Source organism: Setaria viridis, chromosome 3, assembly GCF_005286985.2.
Source record: "Setaria viridis chromosome 3, Setaria_viridis_v4.0, whole genome shotgun sequence".
In the NCBI taxonomy this organism is placed as follows: domain Eukaryota; kingdom Viridiplantae; phylum Streptophyta; class Magnoliopsida; order Poales; family Poaceae; genus Setaria; species Setaria viridis.
This window is the reverse complement of record NC_048265.2, coordinates 8,706,595-8,728,176: the sequence shown is the minus strand read 5'-3', so window position 1 is coordinate 8,728,176 and position 21,582 is coordinate 8,706,595. Positions and strand designations below refer to the sequence as shown.

The window sequence follows — 21,582 nt, the reverse complement described above, 5'->3', positions numbered from 1 at the left end:
GAGTCCCCGGGGAAGACATGGATTGGACTGGACATCCCATGCGACGACTCTGATCGACGCTTATTCGCGGCTTGCACAGTTATCACAGTGGGAAATGGACGCAAAGCAAGCTTCTGGCACTCAGCTTGGGGAAGGGGTATCCGCCCAAAGGACATTGCACCCAACATATACAAGCTATCCAGGGGGAAGCACAAAACTCTTGCTGAGGCAATACACAACAATAAATGGGTGACAGACATAAACATCAACGCCGGCATAACAACGCAACACTTACGTGAATTCATCATACTATGGCGACTAGTAGCGACAGTGAACCTCCAAGCACAACAAGAGGACACACTACGCTGGAAATTCACAAAAAATGGACAATACTCAGCAGCATCAACGTACAAGGCACAGTTCATCGGATCCACTTATGCACCGCACAGTAAAACAATATGGAAATGCTGGGCACCACCGAAATGCAAATTTTTTGCCTGTCTGATATTCCAGGACCGGGTTTGGACAGCTGATCGGCTGGCGCGCAGAGGATGGCCGCACTCACCAAATTGCCCTCTATGCCGAGTACATCAGGAGACAGCACATCATCTCCTGGCACAATGCAGATACACCAGGCGAATATGGAGCCTTATAGCCACCTAGGCCTTGCAACCCAGTCTACAACCCTCAAACTGGCCCCCATCTGACAATGCTCTTGAGTGGTGGATAAATATGACCATAAGGACTGAAGCTCCTCGGCAAGGAGCTTGCTCTATGGGCCTGCTGGTAATATGGGAGATTTGGAAGGAACGCAATCGACGAATATTCAACCACCAAGAGATGGCCGCAACCTCCCTGCTGGTGCAGATCAAAGCGGAAGCAGACACATGGATTTTAGCAGGGGCGAGAGCACTAGCGTCGTTATTATCTAGAGAGTAGTCGCGATATACATACAAACGGAAACATTGTATCTCTCCTGTAACAATTTGTATTTATCTACTCTCTCAATGAAATAGGCACTATCCCGTGCCCATTCGTTCAAAAAAAAATAAATATTTTACGCTCAGGCCACCTCCTACTAGGTGGCTAATGTGTAATGTCAATGTCTGAAGGCAGTTTGGGGTCGCCTGAGGTATTTGCAAGGTTCTTACCAGTGGAAGTAAACTAACCTAGAGGACTCGTCCATAAAGAATCTAAAAGACTCGTCAGTTGCGGCTATGGTATTCCAACTCGAGTTTTATTTTATTTACAGATGAATTAGTATGTTTTCGCTGGCAAATCTGGTACTTGGTGGCACATCAACAGCTTGGGAGTTGCAAGTGATGTAGCCAGTTCGGTTTTGTATGTATTATTGCCTGCAAGTTGCTACCATACGTTAAGTCAAAAGTAGTGGCATGAATCTATTAGTTATTTAGTTAGCTTATGAAGCTGAAATGTGCATTGCAGTCAGCACCACTAAGATTCATGCCCTGCGCCTTGTGAATTGTGATTGATTGTTTGTAGCAGAGAAACTGCCTGAATTGGTGTTTTTAAGTGTAGGAGAATAGTCAAGTGTCAACTACTAGAAAGCCCTTGTCAGAAAATCTACTTTTCGATTGAGCAGCCCCCGGATATAGCTCATGCTGCTGACGGAGTGACGGGCACAGAAGAGGGGAGATAGAGCTGTGCCATTCCAACCCAGATCGCATCCATCCGATGCTCTTGCCTGCCTTCTTTGTGCTCTGGCTCATGGTGCGGTGTTGGAACAGAGCCCACGTTCTACGGCCGTTGGCTACATACAAAATCGGCAGCAACGCAGCGTGCTCGGCGCGAGCACCCTGAGCCTGAGGCATCCGCAACCATGGGGGACGGTACGGCACCGCATATGGGTTTCACATGCTGCCTCCTCCACCCTCGGAAAGTCAAACCACCCAAAGCCTCGCCTGGCCTGGCTGGCCTCTCTCCCTCGCTCGGCAAGCAAACTCCATCACCTTCCCTGCCTGCGTGTGTCGTTGCTGCAATCCGTAGCAGACACGAGCTGCAAGCACAGGCGTAAACGCTTCCAACTCTGTCTCCGTTCACCCGTGCGCCGAGCTCCGAGGTGTTCCCCATCTTCCCTGCCCCTCTCGGACTCATCAATCCATCTTGGGTCGGACCGTGCGTGGTTGCGGGCGCCGATGAAGCGGTGGTGGTGAATCTGGCCGCGCCACGGTGAGTCGATCTTGCGAGGGCGTGCGACCAACGCAAGCCAAGGCGAGCGGCAGCTCGCGCGGGCACGCCATGGCGGGCACCAGGGGCACGCCGTTCCTGCTCTCGCCCGCGACGGCGCACGTCGCCACGCCGTCCTCCGCGGTCTCCGACGTCGAGGCCGCGGGCGCCGGCGCGCACCACCGGGCCGGCAAGGCGCCGCCACCCGCCGACGCCGGCGCCGCCTTCGTGCTCGAGTCAAAAGGTACGCGCACCTGATCGCATATCCTGGCTCCATCCATCCGTCTCACGGACGTACCATGACGCGCCGTGTGCCCGTGTGCAGGGACGTGGTGGCACGCGGGGTTCCACCTGACGACGGCCATCGTGGGCCCGACGGTGCTCACGCTGCCGTACGCGCTCCGGGGCATGGGGTGGGGGCTCGGCCTCGCGGCGCTCACGGCCGTCTTCGCCGTCACCTTCTACGCCTACTTCCTCGTCTCCAGGGTGCTCGACCACTGCGAGGCCCGCGGCCGCCGCCACATCCGCTTCCGCGAGCTCGCCGCCGACGTCCTCGGTACGCACCCGCTCACGCCACGCACGACGACCGGCCACCCGCCGTCGCTCCCCGTCGTCCACCGCACGCCTCTCTGGCCTGAAATTTATATCAATGCGCCAGATTCTGGCTGGATTCTTTCCTTTCCTCCGGCTCTCCGCTGACCTGCACGTACAGCTCTCGATCGGTGACGTCCGGATCGAGGCGGCGATCAGTTGACCGGGATGCGTGATTACTAGTAATACTGTCATTGATCTGCGGTTTTGTTTTTCTTCAAGGATCTGGGTGGGTGTTCTACCTGGTGGTGAGCGTGCAAACCGCGATCAACGCCGGCGTTACCACCGGGAGCATTTTGCTTGCCGCCGACTGCCTACAGGTACTTGGCTACTTTTTCAGGCCATTCATGTTCGTTTGAGTTTATACGAATTTTTCGTTGCCATGATCAAATTCACTAAGATTCTTAGGAGTATATCGGAGGATGCTTAAAAAGACATTTATCTTAAAAAAATGTTTCTGACTTAACGATGATGAGCTACATTGAGTTGACTTTTGCTGGTTCCTTTATCCATGTGGGCAAATATTAGGCCTTGTTTAGTTGGGGAATTTGGGAGGTGCCAAATTACTGTTACAGCACTGTAGCACACTGTAGCGTTTCGTTTGTATTTGTGAATTATTGTCCAAATATTGACTAATTAGGCTCAAAAGATTCGTCTCGCAAAATACAACAAAACTGTGCAATTAGTTTTTAATTTCATCTACATTTAGTACTCCATGCATGTACCGCAAGTTTGATGTGATGGGGAATCTTCTTTTTGCATAGTGTCAAAGTTGGGAGTTGGGAGTAACTAAACATGGCTTTAATTAGAATTTCAAATGCTATTTCAGTATGCTTTGGCTTTTTTCCTTGGCATATGCAATCACAGCTTTACGATATTTTTAAAAGGAAAAAAAAGTTATCACGGAGTCCTACGGTTAGATTTGATGGTGACGTAGGATTGGGCTTTTGCCTATCCAAGGGGAATGTCAGACAGCTTACATGTCATGTGGAACAGTGGAAGGATAAATACTTTGAAGGATTCATAAACATTGTTTTTTTCTTCTTGGTTGATTGGGTCTGTTTCTTCTACTTTTCTGAAAATTGAAACAGTGTCACGTTTCTATTTTGGAGGCATCGATCGTCTGAATATCTCATTGTACCCTGCAATTCTGCACATGCAGATAATGTACTCAAATCTGGCACCTCACGGGCCCTTGAAGCTGTACCATTTCATCATCATCGTCGCCGTGGTGCTGGCCTTCCTCTCGCAGCTGCCGTCGTTCCACTCGCTGCGGCACATCAACCTCGGCTCGCTGATCCTCAGCTTCGGCTACACCATCCTTGTCTCAGCTGCCTGCATTCGAGCAGGTACACTGTTAAAACTTGAATTTTAGATGTAACTTCCGTAACTGACTAACCTTGGTGCCATGCCGCACACAGGTGTGTCGAGCAGTGCCCCAGCGAAGGATTACTCGTTGAGCTCGTCCAAGTCAGAGAAGACCTTCAACGCGTTCCTTTCTATCTCCATCCTCGCCTCCGTTTTCGGCAACGGCATTCTGCCGGAGATCCAGGTGCCGGATCGACCCACCTCATCGTCCACAAGCTTCTGAATGCTGAGAGATTTGTTGTAGTGCATTGAAATCAAAACCTAACGGCCAACAATGTGAGAGCAGGCCACGCTGGCACCGCCGGCGGCCGGGAAGATGATGAAGGCGCTGGTGCTGTGCTACGCGGTGATATTCTTCACGTTCTACTTCCCGGCCATCACCGGCTACTGGGCGTTCGGCAACCAGGTGCACTCCAACGTGCTGCAGAGCCTCATGCCCGACGAGGGCCCCTCCCTCGCCCCGACGTGGCTGCTCGGCCTCACCGTCGTCCTCGTCCTCCTCCAGCTCCTAGCCATCGCCCTGGTATGTAAGACACCTCTTCTTGCCCACGTACTGCCAACAATGGCAGATGAGGGAGCACCGAGCACACGCTGTGATCACTGACCAAGAGGGAGAACGCGGTGGATACATACAGGTGTACTCGCAGGTGGCGTACGAGATCATGGAGAAGAACTCGGCGGACGTGGCGCGCGGGCGGTTCTCGCGGCGGAACCTGGTGCCCCGGGTGGCGCTGCGGACGGCGTACGTGGCGGCGTGCGCGTTCGTGGCGGCGATGCTGCCCTTCTTCGGCGACATCGTCGGCGTGGTGGGCGCCGTGGGGTTCATCCCGCTCGACTTCGTGCTCCCCGTCGTCATGTACAACATGGCGCTGGCGCCGCCCAGGCGCTCGCCCGTGTACCTGGCCAACGTGGCCATCATGGCCGTCTTCACCGGCGTCGGGGTCATCGGGGCGGTCGCGTCCGTGCGGAAGCTCGTGCTGGACGCCCACAAGTTCAAGCTCTTCAGCGACAACGTGGTGGACTGATTGATTAATGCTCACTGTTAAGAACCAAGGCTGGTTAATTCATTTTGAATTTCATTGAAAGTCTATAAAGCATATACACACTGACCCGTGTAGGCAATGTCCAACGATAATCCAATTGTGCACAAATTACCAGAACCAGCCCAAAATAGGCCCATAATAGCATTTGTTAATCCAATAATTTAGGGGGTGTTTGGATTGTAGAGCCCGTGTTACATTAAATATTCAGAGACTAAGGGGGTGTTTGGGAACACCCTATTAAAGTTTAACACCTGTCACATCGAATGTTTGGATACTAATTAGGAGTACTAAACATAAGCTAATTACAAAACTAATTGCATAGATAGAGTATAATTCGCGAGACGAATCTATTAAGCCTAATTAGTCCATGATTTGACAATATGGTGCTACAGTAACCATTTGCTAATGATGGATTAATTAGGCTTAATAGATTCGTCTCGCGAATTAGCACAAGGTTCTGCAATTAATTTTATAATTAGCTCATGTTTAGTTCTCCTAATTAGCATCCGAACATCCGATATGACACTGTTAAAGTTTAGCACCTCGTATCCAAACAGCCCCTAATTAGAGGACTAAATATAAGTTAATTATAAAACTAATTACACAAATGGAGGTTAAATGGCGAGACGAATCTATTGAGTCTAATTAATTCATCATTAGCAAATGGTTACTGTAGCAGCATATTGTCAAATCATGGACTAATTAGACTCAATAGATTCGTCTCGCCGTTTAGCCTCCGTCTGTGCAATAAATTTTTTAAATAATCTATATTTAATACTCTTAATTAGTATTTAAATATTCAATGTGACAGAAACAAAAGTTTAACCCTCGAAACTAAACGGCCCCTTAGTCCCACTTGATGAAGGCAAGTTACCAGACGATTGTTTAGTTGTCTGTTCGCCGGGCGCCTGGTTCTTGGTTATAGCTTTGTTGGTCGTTGGTGGTGTTGTGAGCATAGCCGCGTTCGTCGTTATAGCGTTGGTGATCGTGTTTTCATGTTGTTGGGTTGTGTATTTTACTCCTCTATCGATGTATAAATGCACAGTAACCTGTCGGCTTGTATAAAAAGAAAGGTTTTATGAGCACTTGGTCTTGTTGACGTAGGTCGCTATTGTGCTGATTGCTCGGTCAGTTTGTGGGCTGTACTACTAACACTACCGTTTGGCCCATTGGGCCATCCCCTCCGCTTGTCCACCAAATTTAAATCAAACCTCCTGCCCGGATGTTGCTATCTTCCTCCATAGCACGGGTAGGTCTGAAAAACAATTGTTTTCCTCTACAACTGGTCATAAATTTTTTTGACGTGGTTATACGTTCTTATTTTTGTTAAACTATAGAAGTAAGAAGTTGGCAATCGGATAGAGTTCTAGAAAATTGGGACATATCCTAAGTGCTCCCTCCCAAGTGCTCCCTCCATTTCAAATTATAGTTTATTTTAGCTTCTCTATGTTCATATATTTTGCTACGTAATTAGACATAGTGTATATATATATATCTATATATATATAGCAAATTATATGTATTTTTTTGCTATACATATATATATATATAGCAAAAAATACGAACATAGATATACATACAACTTTGCGATATGCCGATATGGTGAACGGGGGAAATCTAATCCAAATTGGTCTTGCAATTGCTGGCGCAAACTTCACAGTTCTGGGTGTTTAGCAATTCAACATTTTACTTTGAGACCTCGTTGGTCTTAAAGGAATTCGACACTAACAGATGTAATTAGAAGGAAAAACACTCGTAACTTCTCAAAAAACAATGAGTCTCTTTTTACAACAGGGTAGGGCTCCCCTTTTATAGTGATCCGTGAGCCACTTTACATCCCGAAAATGTCCTTTGTCACTTACTACATTCCTAGGATATACCGTACATAAAGATCATTAGGGTAATGTGTACAAATTAAATTCCCCTACGTGGTCACGCTTCTCACGCCTTTGTATAGTCACGCTTCTCATGCATTTGTGTAGTCACACTTCTCATACCTTCATGTGGTCATGCTTCTCATGCCTTCATCCTCCTAGCCTCAGGACTTTTCTTCCACACCAGATCTTCCAGCCTCGTATCACCCTTGCACCGGGCGAAGCCCTTAACCTCGTGCCTTCATGCTTAGCCTAAGAAGGACATCCAACCTCGTGGCTCCTGGCCCGTCATGTTACCTCAAAAGAGCTCGTAACCTCACGATATCTTCCTCCAGATTCCGTTCCTGAGTAAAGAGTGGAGTAGATGAAAACCCGATGTTCGAGGCTAACTTCGAACACTCGAGAGTTAGTTCAATTGGAGCTTAGTTATCAGCCAATAGTTGTGTTTTAGCTTTTATCACAGTTATCCAGCTTACCACAAGTTGTTAGCTTCAAAAATCCAAAGTAGTAAAGAAGATGCGAGGTGAGGGGAATTTGGTTTGTTGATCCAGAGCTAGCGAGGTTAACTGAGTTTTGTTTCTTGGTCCAGAACTTGTGAGGTTAGGGTGTTTCTACTTACTAACGACGCTTGAGGTTGTGTAGTTTTTGGGTTGTGGCAGAATCGCCCAAATAAAACCAATTTAAGTGTGCTAAACATCATCTTAATGGTTAATCCGGTCACACGCACTTAAAATGGTGTAATCGGACAATCTGTCAAGTCAAGCTTGATTCAACCACTAAATACCTCGATCGAAACAACATGCAACAAGTCTCACACGAAGGTGAGCGCAGATGATACAACATGGTATTTTAGTTTACAAATATAGAGTTCCCATCTTAATTTACAAACCAAGTTTGAAATTTATAACAAATTACAAGCTAGAGTTTTTAAATAAAAATACAGCGGAAGTCTAAATGATAGAGCGCGAATAAAGATACATGATGACATGAGTAGCCCGGCAACATGTCATCCAACACGAGACCACCTCAAGGTGAGGTCGAAGACCACTCAACCGACCACCCTTCAGGTAAAGGACGACCATCCCAAGGTTGATCGCCAACCAACTCTATCGTTTCTTCACTAAGACCTAAAAGTAAACAACAAAGCAAGACTGAGTATACTAATACTCAGTAAGACTTACCCGACTATGGTATATACTTAGCCAACTCCTAGTATGCATGGCTTTTAGCTGAGGGTTTTATTTTGCCAGAAAGCAAATAGGAACGGACCCTTACTTTCAAGTTTTAGCATCCAAATTAAAGTTGAGCTAATGATTCTAAGTGAGCAATATTTTCAAAACTTTTCAGCGTGGAAAAACAATTAATTAGGTAACAACATCAACATCATTCTCATTTCTTTTCGTTCCACTTCTTACTACGATGTGACACGGTGATCAAGGTTCTCTTAACTGAGAGCGGTGGTGAATTGATTCATTTTATTAACCTTGCAAGGTCAACCCATACACACGGCATATGCATGCCCCGTTGAGCCGCATATGATAAACGGTTCCCTTAAAGAGCGATGTCATTTGACCCTTGAGTGCTAATCCCCACGGGTACCTTCCTGAGCCAGCCATGAGTTACTGACTAGCACACAAATAGGAAACATGACCAACTCAATCTACAATCACACAATAAGGTACCAGGTTTTCCCAGTTTGAACTACCTATTACTTCCAGCATGTGTATAGTGCAGTTCAAACTCGATCAGCAGAGCCACAACGAACGGACCTTAATCGATACGGACTGAGTGCAACCAACAATACTAACTTCAACTTCATTTCTATCTCCACCTGGTCTCCAACTTTTCTTTCTTCAGTGATTCATTCTCAATTAACTTGCCATAATATCGAAAGGTCCTATGTCTCGCGAGCAATAGGCAATCACTCAACTTCTACCGTTCTTAATTAAGCATGGCACTTCTATCGACCTACACATGCTAGTATTGACTTGGGAGTCCTAGGGATCATGCAACTAAGGTTTCATTCAACTCCTAGGAACCTAATGCATAAAAGTAATAGGTAAGTAGTAACATTGCATAGTTTTGAAATTATTGGTCATGCTCCGGTGCTTGCCTTCCAAACTAGCCTTGGGCTCTTCTGAACCTTGTGGCGCTTCAATTGGGGAGGCTTCGAGCTGTTCACTCTCGGACACGGTGATCAATTCATAAAGACCGTCGACTAGCGGGTTATCTACATGGCAATGCAAATGTATGAGTTGATTGAAAGGTGATGACACATGCATAACCCCAAGTGTAAAGAGTGCAACAACTCGATCATACATGGTATAAACATCAAGTACAATATAGAAATATAATGTTATCTACCAAAAATAAACAAGTTTAGGAATGAACTATGGTGGCAACATACTAGAGGTTAAACAAAGGACATGTGCCAGTAACCTTTTTAGGGATGAATATACTACTGATAAAGAGCATAAAATAATTTGTTGGCCTACAATTTCAGAAGCAAGTAATTTTAGTAAAATAAACTAGCTCACAGTAAGAATAATTATTCAGGGAGCATTAGTTGTTATCTGACCATGAATCATTTATAGGAGTTCACTAATCAAAGAAACACCCTACCTTAATGATTCCAGCATGAATGGACTACCACAGAATTTATTAAAAAAAATTAAACATGGTTAAACTGCAGATGAGAAGAATGATTTATATATGAAGATCTATCAGCATTTTGGTGCTACAAAATTCCCATATTGGCTTTAAATACTGAAATATATTACGGTGAATTTATCAGGATTTTATAAGCAATAGAGCTATTTATTCCAAATCAAAGTGATTAAACCACATGCATTTTAATCAGCAATAGAAAACACATATTTCACAAGAACAAGTATTTTTCCTAAGTATAACTGAGCATAAGGAAACCAAAAAATGTAGTATATGGATTTCCAAAGTTCTAGCCCTTTTCAAATAAAACTAAAGACTAAAAGGAAAAGTAATTTTTCATCTACACCCCCCAAAACAAACTCTAACAGCAGAATAGCCCTTCCTTTTTCACTATAGCCCCTGGATCTTGCACTTAAGCCCCTTGAAGTTTTCCACCTTAGCACTTAAACCCAGACACTTTACGCATGACCCCCTAAGCTTCTATTTGCTTTGCACACAGCATCCCGCCCCTTCTTCAAGCTCGGGCATGCGTACAGCCGCCGCCTCCGGCGCACCAGTGCCGGCGCGGTGGCGTGCTTTCCCACCCAGATGACTTCCTCTGCACCTTTCCCTCACCCTAGCGCACATCCTCCCCTACTTCTTGCCCCGGAACCCTAGCCCTAGCCTACCTCGCGGCTAGTGGTGGTGGCACTTCGGCGGCGAGCTCGAAATCGAGCGCGGCACCTAGCCTATCTCCAAGAAACCACGAGCGCATAACGATCGGGAGCTCACAATAGATTGATTTTGGTTGTTGGTTGAAGGAGAGGAGGCCTGGAAGGGGTGGTTCGATGGTGAGGTGGAACTTGTGTGGGTGGCAGCAGTGGCGACACTTCAAGTTCAAGCCTCGGCGATTGGGTGCATGGCAGCGGGCAAGGAGTGGTCGAAGAAGTAGGAGCTGGGGAGGTGAGCTAGCTATGGGAGGCGGTGATTTGGTTTTGGCAAAGGGAAGTGGGTGGATTTGGTCGGCGGGTGGAATGGCTTGCTCGACTTGTTTCTGTCTCAAGGAGAAAGAAGAAAGGAAGAAAAAGAAGGTAGAGAGGAAGCCGACGATCGGGGAAAGGATAAGGTCGCGGGGTGGTCATCGTTCGTACCCTGGGCTCTGGCAAGCAAAGGTGAGGGCAGGCGCGAGTAGTGGTGAGCGTAGGCGAGGAGATGCTGGCATCGGCGTCAGCGGCATGGGTGACGGAGTCGGTGGCGGTATGGCGCACGCAGGGTTTGACAGGCGCATGCGCGGTTGACTGCGAAGCCGTGGAAGGTGGAGGGCCCTGTGGTGTGGGTGCCAGCGCGTGGTGGTGAGCTCTGCCCTGCCACCCGCGTTAGAGGAGAAAGGGATGGGAGGAGGGAGGAGTCACAAGTGGGCCCAAACATTTTTTTTGAAAATGACTTTCCCCCTTCAAAAGTGCAAGGTGCAGCTGGTCAAAAATCCCCCAAAAATACCCATTGGAAAGATAAAATCACAAAGAACAAAAAGAGACTTGAACCAACTACAAAGCCCAATAGGTTTGTACAGAATTTGAAAAGGAAAATAGTTGATATTGAAACTTCACTTAATTTTTATCACTAGCACACATCACCCAAAAATTAAGCAAAATTTTGTAAATTCATCATTTTGCATCAAGTATTTAAATAAAATAATAGGAGCCATAGTTATATTGCAAAAACTTAAGTTACTTCATACTATTGCATTTGAACAATAAACAACAATAAAATAGGTTTAAGAAATTGCAATGGCATGATGCTCATATTTATGGAGATGATTAAGTCTAATTACAATTTAAACACCTGAGGTATTACATGGGCGATCCCCAACAGTAGCCCCTCATGGGCGAGGGTCGACTCCGACGAGTCGAACCTGCGACAAAGGATCGCTCTACCAAAAAAGTTACCCTCGAGCGTCGAAGGAGAGATGAGCCAACAGTTATTTTTGCACCTTACGTGTTGACTTTTGATTGGTTGACACTTCGGCTTCGGTTCGAGGTTCGAGATGTCCGTTCGCACCCATTAGCGTGCTGTCACACCCGGTTTGAAAACAAAACCAAGTGCTACCAATATGTATGCCAGAATCTAGTTCCATACATATAGTGACATCATTAGTGAATAACAACAACAATATCATGTAAAAAGATAAACAAAGACTTACAATACTATCAGAGACACACAACTTAAATCTTGGAAACGAAGGCTCCAAACTTCACAGGCACTCGACTAGGGGTTGTGTACACCTAGAACTTAGAATCATCTTCACAACTTCACACACCTTCTTCTTCTAAGCAGCAGTAAGCAAAGGTGAGTACACTTATGGTTGGTACTCATCAAGGCCACAAGAACTAACCGGAATTAACGATTTAAGTCCATCTTCAAGTTTAATTAATCATGTGAAGGTCCAGGCCGCTCTTAACTGTGAGCACGACTGATATATCTGTTTACACTCTGCAGAGGTTGTACATCTTTACCCACAAGTCGTGTAAAAGTTCAAAGAACTTTGGACCCAACCATGCGGTGCTAGCTAGGCACCATACCACACTTTCGAGGTGTGATTGCATAGGAACACTACGAGACCTTTACAAAGAATCCCTAGTAAGAAGTAGTCCGCTAAGATTTCCGAATCGGTAGCAGGATATAACAGCCCCCTAGTGGGTACAATGTCTTAGCGAAGCCCACTCCCCCAAGAGAGCAGGTGTTATATCCCATATACCGCCGCCCCTCTTGCCCTCTCGGTAAGACCGCTTCAAACTAGAGTTTCTAATTAATTAGCCAAGACCAGAGTCATGATAGTTTTTGTGGTTGTACTATTTTCCTGGATGGTTCTCCATGTTCCAATTAACATTATCATGATATTGTGAACAAAGCATAGGTAGAAGGATGGTTAGAGACACTTGCCTTTCTCCAACGTAAAGTTACTCTTACTGCTCTTCAGATTTTGCTTTCTTGAAACTCTTAGTCTTCAAAGCTTCCGAGCAGTGATCCTTCTAAATGAAGCAAACATCGGCAACAAACAAACAAACAAGTACAACTAAGAACAATACACCAAAATAAAAGAAAGGCTTCAAAAGAGCATACTAGAGGACACGGCTCGATCTAAGGAAACGCTGAGAACAGAACTATAGAGAGGTTTGATTTTTTTAAAAAAATAAAAAGACTATTGTTGACGTCAGATTTTGACACGTGTTTTGAATCGGCGTCAGGGAAGGAAAAGATTGGCTGATGTGGCGGATTAAAAACTACAGTTGGGAATCGGCCGATTGGCGCTGTAGTATATCGGGCGATTGGCAAACGGAGTTGATGAAGGTCGGCTGATTGGAAGGTTGGGGCAGCTGGGCCAATATGGGCTTAAGGTGGGCCAGAGAAGAAGATAGAAAGAGATTGGCCCGTGGGAGTATGATAACCAACTCTGATACGAGTTGTGTTTGTAAATAGTCGGTTAGGAAATCAGTTGTAACAGGCTATAAATAGCCATCTCTAGAGATTTGTAAAATAACACATCAATCAATACAAACAATCTACTTTTTCATTGTACTTTACTTTCAAGTCGGTGACTTCGCCAAACACCTTTTCTTTCACGAGTTCGTACGGATTGGCAGGGCTGCATCGATTCGATCTCCGGCCAATTTGTAAGTTCCGTTTATCGAGTAATATCTAAGCTTTAACTTCGGGCGCATCGCTGTCGTTTCGTTTAGATTTATTCACCAGTTATCGGTATTAGCCGGAATTATAGGTTTTATCTATTGCTCTAGTTTTTATCACCAGTTATCCAACTTGAGATTTGAGCTGTCGGCTTCATTACCGTTATTCTTATTTATCACCATATAGCCGATTAGGTCTATTTCAAGTGTTGCATCTGTAGCGTTGTTCGATTTATCCTAGTAATTTATTTACAATCGGTTGTAGCGTTGTTCGATTTATCCTAGTAATTTATTTACAATCGGTACGTGATTATCGACTGCTCTATAGCCGGTCATCTCTACAGTAAATCGGCCAATTCGCTGATACGCTTTTCAAGACAGATCGGAACTTTAGCCGATCGAGACCCCTGGAATTTAATGCATTTCTTTCCGTGTCAATCAACATGTCAGATTGACTGGCACGCCACGCGAACCGCACCAGGGCGATAACCCGAACAGGAGTTAAGCAGATTCTCCCGGGTCGTGTGTCCGACGCTGAAGATCATCGGCCGATTTTTAGCGCCAACAACTATATGCTTGATCCATTTTAATTAAATAAAACATGTCCATAGGATATTTCAGAGAAATACCCTATTTGGATTTAAGCAAGTTACATTTAATTATTGAAAATGTGGTAAACTTAATCATATTTTATTTGTAAATATTCAAGTACGAGTTATGCCAATTTAACAATTAACTTTAGAAATTATTTCGTGTTCAACTAAACATATTAAAACTGAAAATGCATTTATAATATTGTTAAGCATATTAACTTTATTTATGAAAACTGATGTACAACCTAGATATCTTTTATTTAGAAAAGCTAGTTGTAAATAGGAATTAATCAATTAAATCTTAGTTTATGTGAATAATTTGGAATTGATCTAATCAAAGTTGTGCTAATTTTACTCATTTGATAGTGATAGTTTATCTGTCCAACTCTAGACATACGGAGTAGACAAACTTTGTTCTAATATTTCAGATGCTACCTTCATCTGATCATCTCTGGTCAAGAAATCAACAAACTACCAATATTAATCGGAGATGCAAAGGGCATAGCTAGGCGCATGCCAAGATTGGATGATCCGCTTACCACATCTATAGGATGATTGGATGAATGCCTGATAGGTAGCTCAATCGTTCGTGCATCCAATCAGGCTGGTCGCCAGTTGTTTCGTAGCCCTTGTCTCCTCGATGGCTCCTGGCTTATCCATCGGACCATTGGAATCGGAGAGCGAGGCGCAGTTCGCCGATCACTGCCGCCGCGGTAACTTCGCGGTTCAGATCGAGGCCTAAGGTGTGCGGTCACGCACGCACCTGACGATAAGACGAGGAGTAGATTCAACGGCCGAGAGCAGCTTGAATTCGGGATTCGAGCCCCAATTTCTGTTTCGGCTGACCAGGCCGTGAATCCAGCCCCGAACCAACACGGTAGTCTAAGCCCTTGTTTAGGGCCTGTTTGGCAGAGTTCCAGCTCTGAAAAAACAGCTTCAAATCCATAGATCCAGCTAGCTCCACCATAGAGCTGCTTCACCGTGGATCTGAGATCTCAAAAAGCGTTTGGTACAGCTCCAATCTTATCTTTATCTCACTGACAATTTAGGCCCATGCATCATAATAAAAAAAGAAAAAAAATCTTCTTCCTCGGAGCGTCGGTGCGACCTTTCTTCGTGCTTTGCTCTTTCTTCGTGCTTTGCTCTTTCTTCGTGTTGCCCCTCAAAAATATGCTAACAAAGAGATTCAAATTCCATTCACAATCGACAGGAGAGAGATTGTATCACCACAACATCGAGCAATGAGAAGAGAGGCGAGATTAGGCTTGAGTTGATTAGGAGTGCAGCCCCTGCCTGTGCGTAGTTCCGCCGAGATGTGGAGGACAAGAATGCGGCGGCAAGACTCGGAATCTCACCGTCGAGGCCGATGCATCTCCAACACCACCGATGCACTCACCAGCCGTCGTCGATGTGCTCGTAGTGCTCGCAGCTACCGATGCAGGCGATGCACTCGCCCGCAGCCTGCCTCCGCCACCGATGCACTTGCAGCGCAGCCCTGCAGGCCGCATCTGCCCCATCGCTGATGCGCTCGCCGCAGACCCGGTCGCTGAAGTGCTCGCGACGCGGGGCCGGGAGGGCTGTGGGGCACCGGGCACAGCCTCCTCGCAGGACGGCGCACGGCGGCAGGGTGTGACGACCGACCCCTAATCTTCCGAGTTAATCTTAATCGGAGCCCTTGATCATAGCCATCTGTCTTGTTTTACCGCACCTGAGTGCTCAGCCTTTAGCCCGATCCCGACCCCGGAAGACCCGACCCCTTCCCGTTTCGCTCCTCTCCCGACCCCGGCGAGCTCAGCCCACCGTCGGATCTTTCTAAATCTTCCTCAAACGTCCGTTCTATCCACCGGTGGACCCGCGAGATCTTTTTCCCCGATCCTCCGCGACAGGCGCACTCGAGTTGCATGCCCGCTTCAGAGTCTTCCTGCCGCGTGGCTTGTCTTCTCCGACGCCCGCCGCTCAGTTTTGTCTCTGGCAAGCGACCAAGTGGGTTCTCGCGCCCCCTTCCCCAATGGCAGCGGAAGCCCCTCTGCAACCTTTCTGCAGTGCCTCGCCTCCCGCGCCCATCATCACGCTGCCAGATCCCGGCCCCAGAGCCCGATGTCGCCCGTCTTTTCCGTCCCTTCAACCACAGTCGCGCCGCCTGGTCTCCGCTACACGACGATTCCTCCATCGCCAACCCCGACCGCGGCAGCGACAGCTCCTTTCCCCGCCCTGTCAGAAGCCGCCCGACAATCTGTTGCTCCGCGCTCGCCCGCGCACCCGCGGCTGCCTGTCTTCTCATCTGTGCGCCCTCGATTCTAGCGCCGTTAAACCGGTCGTTTCCATCAAATCTTCCGCACGACGACGCCCGCCTTCCGCCAAATCTCAACCACCGGTCTACCCGCTCCTACGCCGCCCTGACGGCAGAGCCCAATGACTGCTGGCGTCACCCCTGGAGTTCTGCACCACCCCCCTCTTCGCTCAATCGCCGCCCCGGCAGAGCACTCCATTGCTTCTCCCCGGCCTTCGCGCCGCTCCCCTTCTCTCTCCCCCACGCCGCTTCCTTTCTCCGCTCCAGCAGCTATAAAAGGAATGCACCAGCCGCCGGAGTTCCCTCCGCCATTATTGCCTTCAGCCATTCTCTCGCTCCCTGCTCAAGCTCCTAGCGCCACACACCAAGTTCTTGAGGAGCTCTTCTCTCAGATTCTCCCTCAGTTTTCTCCAAGTCACCCAGCCGCTTGCTCCTCCGTGCTGCGTAAAAGCTCTCTTGTGATCTGCAAGAAGCATCGCCGCCGCAGTAGCAGTTCCGGTCTTAGCCTTTGTTCGAAGCTTTAGTTCCTCCGCCCAAGTCTGCCTCTTCCCGACCCCAAGCTTTCCTTTCAGGAAGAAGGTGAGTTGCTGACCCCAGTCCGCCTCGCCCGACCCCTTTTATCCGCCCGACCCCGGTTTCGTCTCGCCCGACCCTGTCTGTTCCGCCGACCCTTATCCGCCTCGTCCGAGGGTTCGGCTGTGATCTTTTTCTTCAACCTGAGGGTGTATGTGTAAAACTTAGGAACCCTTCAGCGCGTGCGTCTGAGGACTCCTAGTATATCACATCCTCTAGTTCAAGGATCAGATCATAAGTTCCTTTCCGATCCTTACCTTTTGATCTTCACCAGCTCTCTTGAACCTCCCGGCCCTCCTGCTCTTTGTCGCGAGTTTCTGGGCTCAGGCGAGCCAGCGCTGCTATTGAAATAACCGTCTATGCTAACTTGTGCATTGCATTCGTGTAGAGCTGCACCTCGCCGACGGCTTCTATGAGCTGCACCCGGCGCCAGAAGAAGAAGGTGTAGCCGAGCTCCTGCCCGCTGAAGCCGAAGTCGCCCCAAAAGTCGAGCAGTTTCCTTCCTCTTTGCTCGAAGGCAAGCCCCGGTTGCATGAAAATCCTACGTGTTTTGCCAGACTTGCGCATGCCTTCTGTAACCTGATTGTGCATTTACGTATAGGAGTTGTTTGAAACCCTAGATGCATGACCTAGTTCCTATGATCTGAGCACTAGCTGTTGGACCGAGTAGCTGCATTGCTTAACTAGGAAACGGTAAAGCTGAGTGATTTCCTGTCACTTGCGAGTTGTAGGAGTTGCATGTTTACTCTCCTGTTATAACTATAAGGACGATGGACGGGGTAGGGTTTTGGTAACTCTTTGGTGGTCGGATGGTTGCCCCGTCTGTCTATGAAATCTTGCTAAGGCCCGACAATGGTGGTGTTCGTGATCAAGTGTTTGAAAGTACTAGCCTCATACTTAGTATGGGATGAGGAAGCCTAGTACCGGATTGAACCTAGACGTGAGCGGTCGCCCCATTATTCTTGGAACGGAGTTTCCCCTGCTAGTTGTCGCACGTGGTGGCAAGCGTGGTCACAGGACGGCAGAGGCCGGGCCTGTGGAACCTTGCACCAAAGGAAATGGGCCCGACACGGGTTAGGGGATTGATGGGGAAGGCCGACACGGGAAGCGACCTCCGGGTGCGCGGATGTCGTGAGGCTAGGTTCACCATGCATGGTTAAAGAACTCGAATCGATTCGTCTGCCTCTCACAGTCTGAGATTGCTTGATCGCTATGTCACCCTGAGTAAATGAGGAATCTGATGATGGCATGTTTGTTGATATATCTATACATCTTGTTTGGTTCTATGATTGCTTAGAATAGGTTGCAAAACCGAGACCGGTTAAATGAACTTAGAACCGGAGCTAAAATTTGAAAATAAGTTTTTACTTAGTGCTTTTGGCAAACAAACCCCTCAGCCAAAAAGCCCTGCATGTCTAGAAGGAGGAGTAGTTTTACTCCTATCGGTTAAGTCTTGTTGAGCTTAGTAGCTCAGCCTTGTTGTGGCCCTGTTTTTCAGGTGAAGCTGCTGCTTCCGACCCCTCTCTTGCTGGCGCTTGGCCGCCCCAGCTCCCGCCGTGCTGGACGGTCGAGTGGGATCCTTCCTCGGACGGCGAGGAGAGGGATTAGTGATGTCCCGGTGGGCCTCACCAGGGATATCCGACCCCGACGAAGTCTTCCGCTTGTGTTTACCTCTGTTGTTTCTTTTGAACCTTGTAAAACTCTAATGTGGGATTTTATGGCCGAACTAAATGGGTAAACTTGTTTAACTCAGTGGACTCGTTGTATTCTCTGGAACCACTCACCTTCGTGTGGGTTTGCTAAACTCGATCCTGTTCAAGTGGTTAAATCGGATGAAATCCGACGGCACTTCGTGTTAACTTGGGTTAGGCAGGAGTGTTGCATGTTAGGCGGCTTAACCCTGTTTAATCAAGCTAATTCGAGGTGGATCCGCCACACAGGGCCTCGCGGACGCAGGAGACGGCGGCGGCGCACGGCCGCTCGGGCGGCGCCGCAGTAGGATGTGGGCTTGCGGGCGGTCAGACGCGTGCGGGAGAGGCGACTCATGGACTCACGACCGACGGCGACGGCGGCGTTTCGCAAGAAGAAAAAGAAATAGAACGAACCGGTCATTTTCCACTAATGAGTGGCAGTGGTGGGTAATTTTTTCCAACTCCACCAAATTTGATTTCGTGGAGCACCCCCTGAGATGCTCCACCAAATCCATGGATCTGGGAGTAGATCCACCGTTTTTTGGAGCAGATTTGCGGTGGAGTTGCTAGAGCTAAAACCGTTTGGTTAGGAAAATTGGAAGCCGAGCTGTTTTTTAGGATTTGAAGCTGCGTGGAGCTCTGCCAAACAGGCCCTTAGTTACTCCTAACTCCCAACTTTGACACTATGCAAAAAGAATCCCGTCACATCAAACTTGCGGTACATGCATGGAGTACTAAATGTAGACGAAATTAAAAACTAATTGCACAGTTTTGTTGTACTTTGCGAGACGAATCTTTTGAGCCTAATTAGTCAATGTTTGGACAATAATTTACAAATACAAACGAAACGCTACAGTGTGCTACAGTGCTGTAACAGTAATTTGACACCTCCAAACTTTAGCAACTAAATAAGGCCTAACTCTATGTACGGCCCGTGCGATCCCGGGATGGTCAGTCCGATAACGTGTACAACAGAATCAGTTATGAAGTGTCATCAAAATTAACATCAATCCTCTCAATTTAGTGCCATAACATGTAAATTTTATCTCCTCAGTGCCATATCCGTTAGAAAGTTGACATGCTGCTGTTAAATTGCTAAGGAAAAGACCTATTTGCCCCTCCAATGAAATGATGCATATTTTTTGGCTTTCACTACGGGAAAGCTAAAAATTGTCGAGTGTATTTTTTTTACCGAGTGTTTTTTTTCGAGCACTCGGCAAACAAGCTCTTCGCCGAGTGCCAAGCCAAAAACACTAGGCAAAAAAAAACACTCGGCAAATCGGAGCTTTGCCGAGTGTCAAATAAAAAACACTCGGCAAATAGGGGGGTTTGCCTAGTGTTTTTTTGACACTCGGCAAAAAAATAATTTTTTTCCCTCTTTTCACCATGAATTTTTTTCTACTCCCCACATACAACATGTGGTACTCCATGTTAAAATTTGGTATATTTTTGGATTTATTTACTATATTTATTTAATTAATTGCATTTCAAGGGAATTTTTGGTATAAGTCAAATTTGAACTGCAAGTGATTCAAATTATGGAACAAAATGAGTAGAAAAATGATATTCATGTTTTTCGGCCCAATTTGAGACCTGACCCATGAAATGACAAGAAATTTCCAACATCTTATTCAGGAAACACGACCACGAACGTGTGTCAGTGGTATTTTTAAATTATAAAAAAAACAAGCAAAGTCTGAAAATCATGAGATTTGTCATGATGTGATGATATCATAGGTGGAGGCTGTGGAAAAAAATTGAGAATATTTTGCACATTTCGTCACGTACGATGTTTACAAACCGAAGTATTTCAGAAGAAAAATAGTAACGTTGAGAAGGATTGCATAAGATTTGGAGTCAAAATGATGGTCGAGTTTTGATTTGACTACAAAACTTTTTGTACAGTCAATAGAGAATATATATTATTTCATGTAATTTTTTGACAATTTTTTGAAACTGTTGGATATTTTTTTAATTTTTTTTAAAATATCTTTGCCGAGTGTCCTAGGTTGGACACTCGGCAAAGAACCCTTCACCGAGTGTCACCCCTAGGACACTCGGCGACTTAAGTGCCCGGCCGCCAAGGACTTAAGTCCCGGTCGCACCGCACCCGGCCCGTCACTACTCCCCCCCCCCGTCACTCCCACCCGTCACTCCCACCCGTCACTACTCCCTCCTCTCTCCCTCCCGCCACCGCCCGCCGCCCGGCGTCCCCGGCCCCGCCGCCCGGCGCCCCCGGATCCGCCGCCGCCCGCCCGGCGCCTGGCCCCCGGCCCCCGGATTCGCCGCCGCCCGCCCGGCCCCCGGATTCGCCGCCGCCCGCCCGGCCCCCGGATCCGCCACCCGCCCGGCCCCTCCACCGGATCTTCTTCCCCGCCCCTCCCCTCTGTCACCGGCGGCGCCGCCCCCGGGATCTGCTTCCCCGCGCCCCCCCCAGATCTGCTTCCTCACCCCTCCCCTCCGTCACCGGCGGCGCTGCTGGGGAGGCTGCGTGGCTGCGGCCTCGGCGGTTCTTGGATGCTCGGTGCGCGCGCCGTGCCGGCGCCGGGGCCTGAAGAGGAGAGGTGGCTGGTGTGTGGTGGTGGCTAGCGCGGGGGCGTGGTGGTGGCGAGCCGGTGCTGGCAGCGGCGGGGTTCATGGCGTGGCGGCGGGAGGCAGTGGCGGTGGCTGGCGGCGGTGTGGATGGTGGCAGCGGCGGCGGCGACGGAGCAGGATGTGCTGGTGGCGGAGCATGACTTTTTATTATTATTTTTTTTCAATAATTGGTTGCCGAGTGCCCGACACAAAACACTCGGCGAATCAGTGTTTGCCGTCAGGATTTTTGCCGTGTGTCGTTTATCGAGTGTTACACTCGGCAAACGCTTTGCCGAGTGTTTTTGGGGCTTCGCCGAGTGCCCCTGGCACTCGGCATCTTCCCTATTTCCTGTAGTGTTTCTGCCTTCACTGGTCACTGCCATAACACTTATACAAATATTACGTTTTGGTGTCACAAATGACAGAATAGTTTATAGTAAAAATAATTTCACATGTAGACATAGTGAGATTCATCATGTTGTTCAAATCT

The 21,582-nt window shown here is 47.6% G+C and overlaps 1 protein-coding gene across 1 annotated transcript; it reads left to right on the top strand.

Annotated features, from left to right (window-relative positions):
- The first annotated feature begins 2,238 nt into the window (after positions 1-2,238).
- LOC117850205 (probable GABA transporter 2) lies at positions 2,239-5,416 on the top strand. The gene is made up of 7 exons (XM_034732010.2): positions 2,239-2,410; positions 2,492-2,722; positions 2,980-3,077; positions 3,920-4,106; positions 4,179-4,309; positions 4,412-4,648; positions 4,761-5,416. Exons 1-7 carry the CDS (start codon positions 2,239-2,241, stop codon positions 5,148-5,150), a joined length of 1,446 nt encoding a protein of 481 aa, XP_034587901.1. The 3' UTR covers positions 5,151-5,416.
- Positions 5,417-21,582: the final 16,166 nt, after the last annotated feature.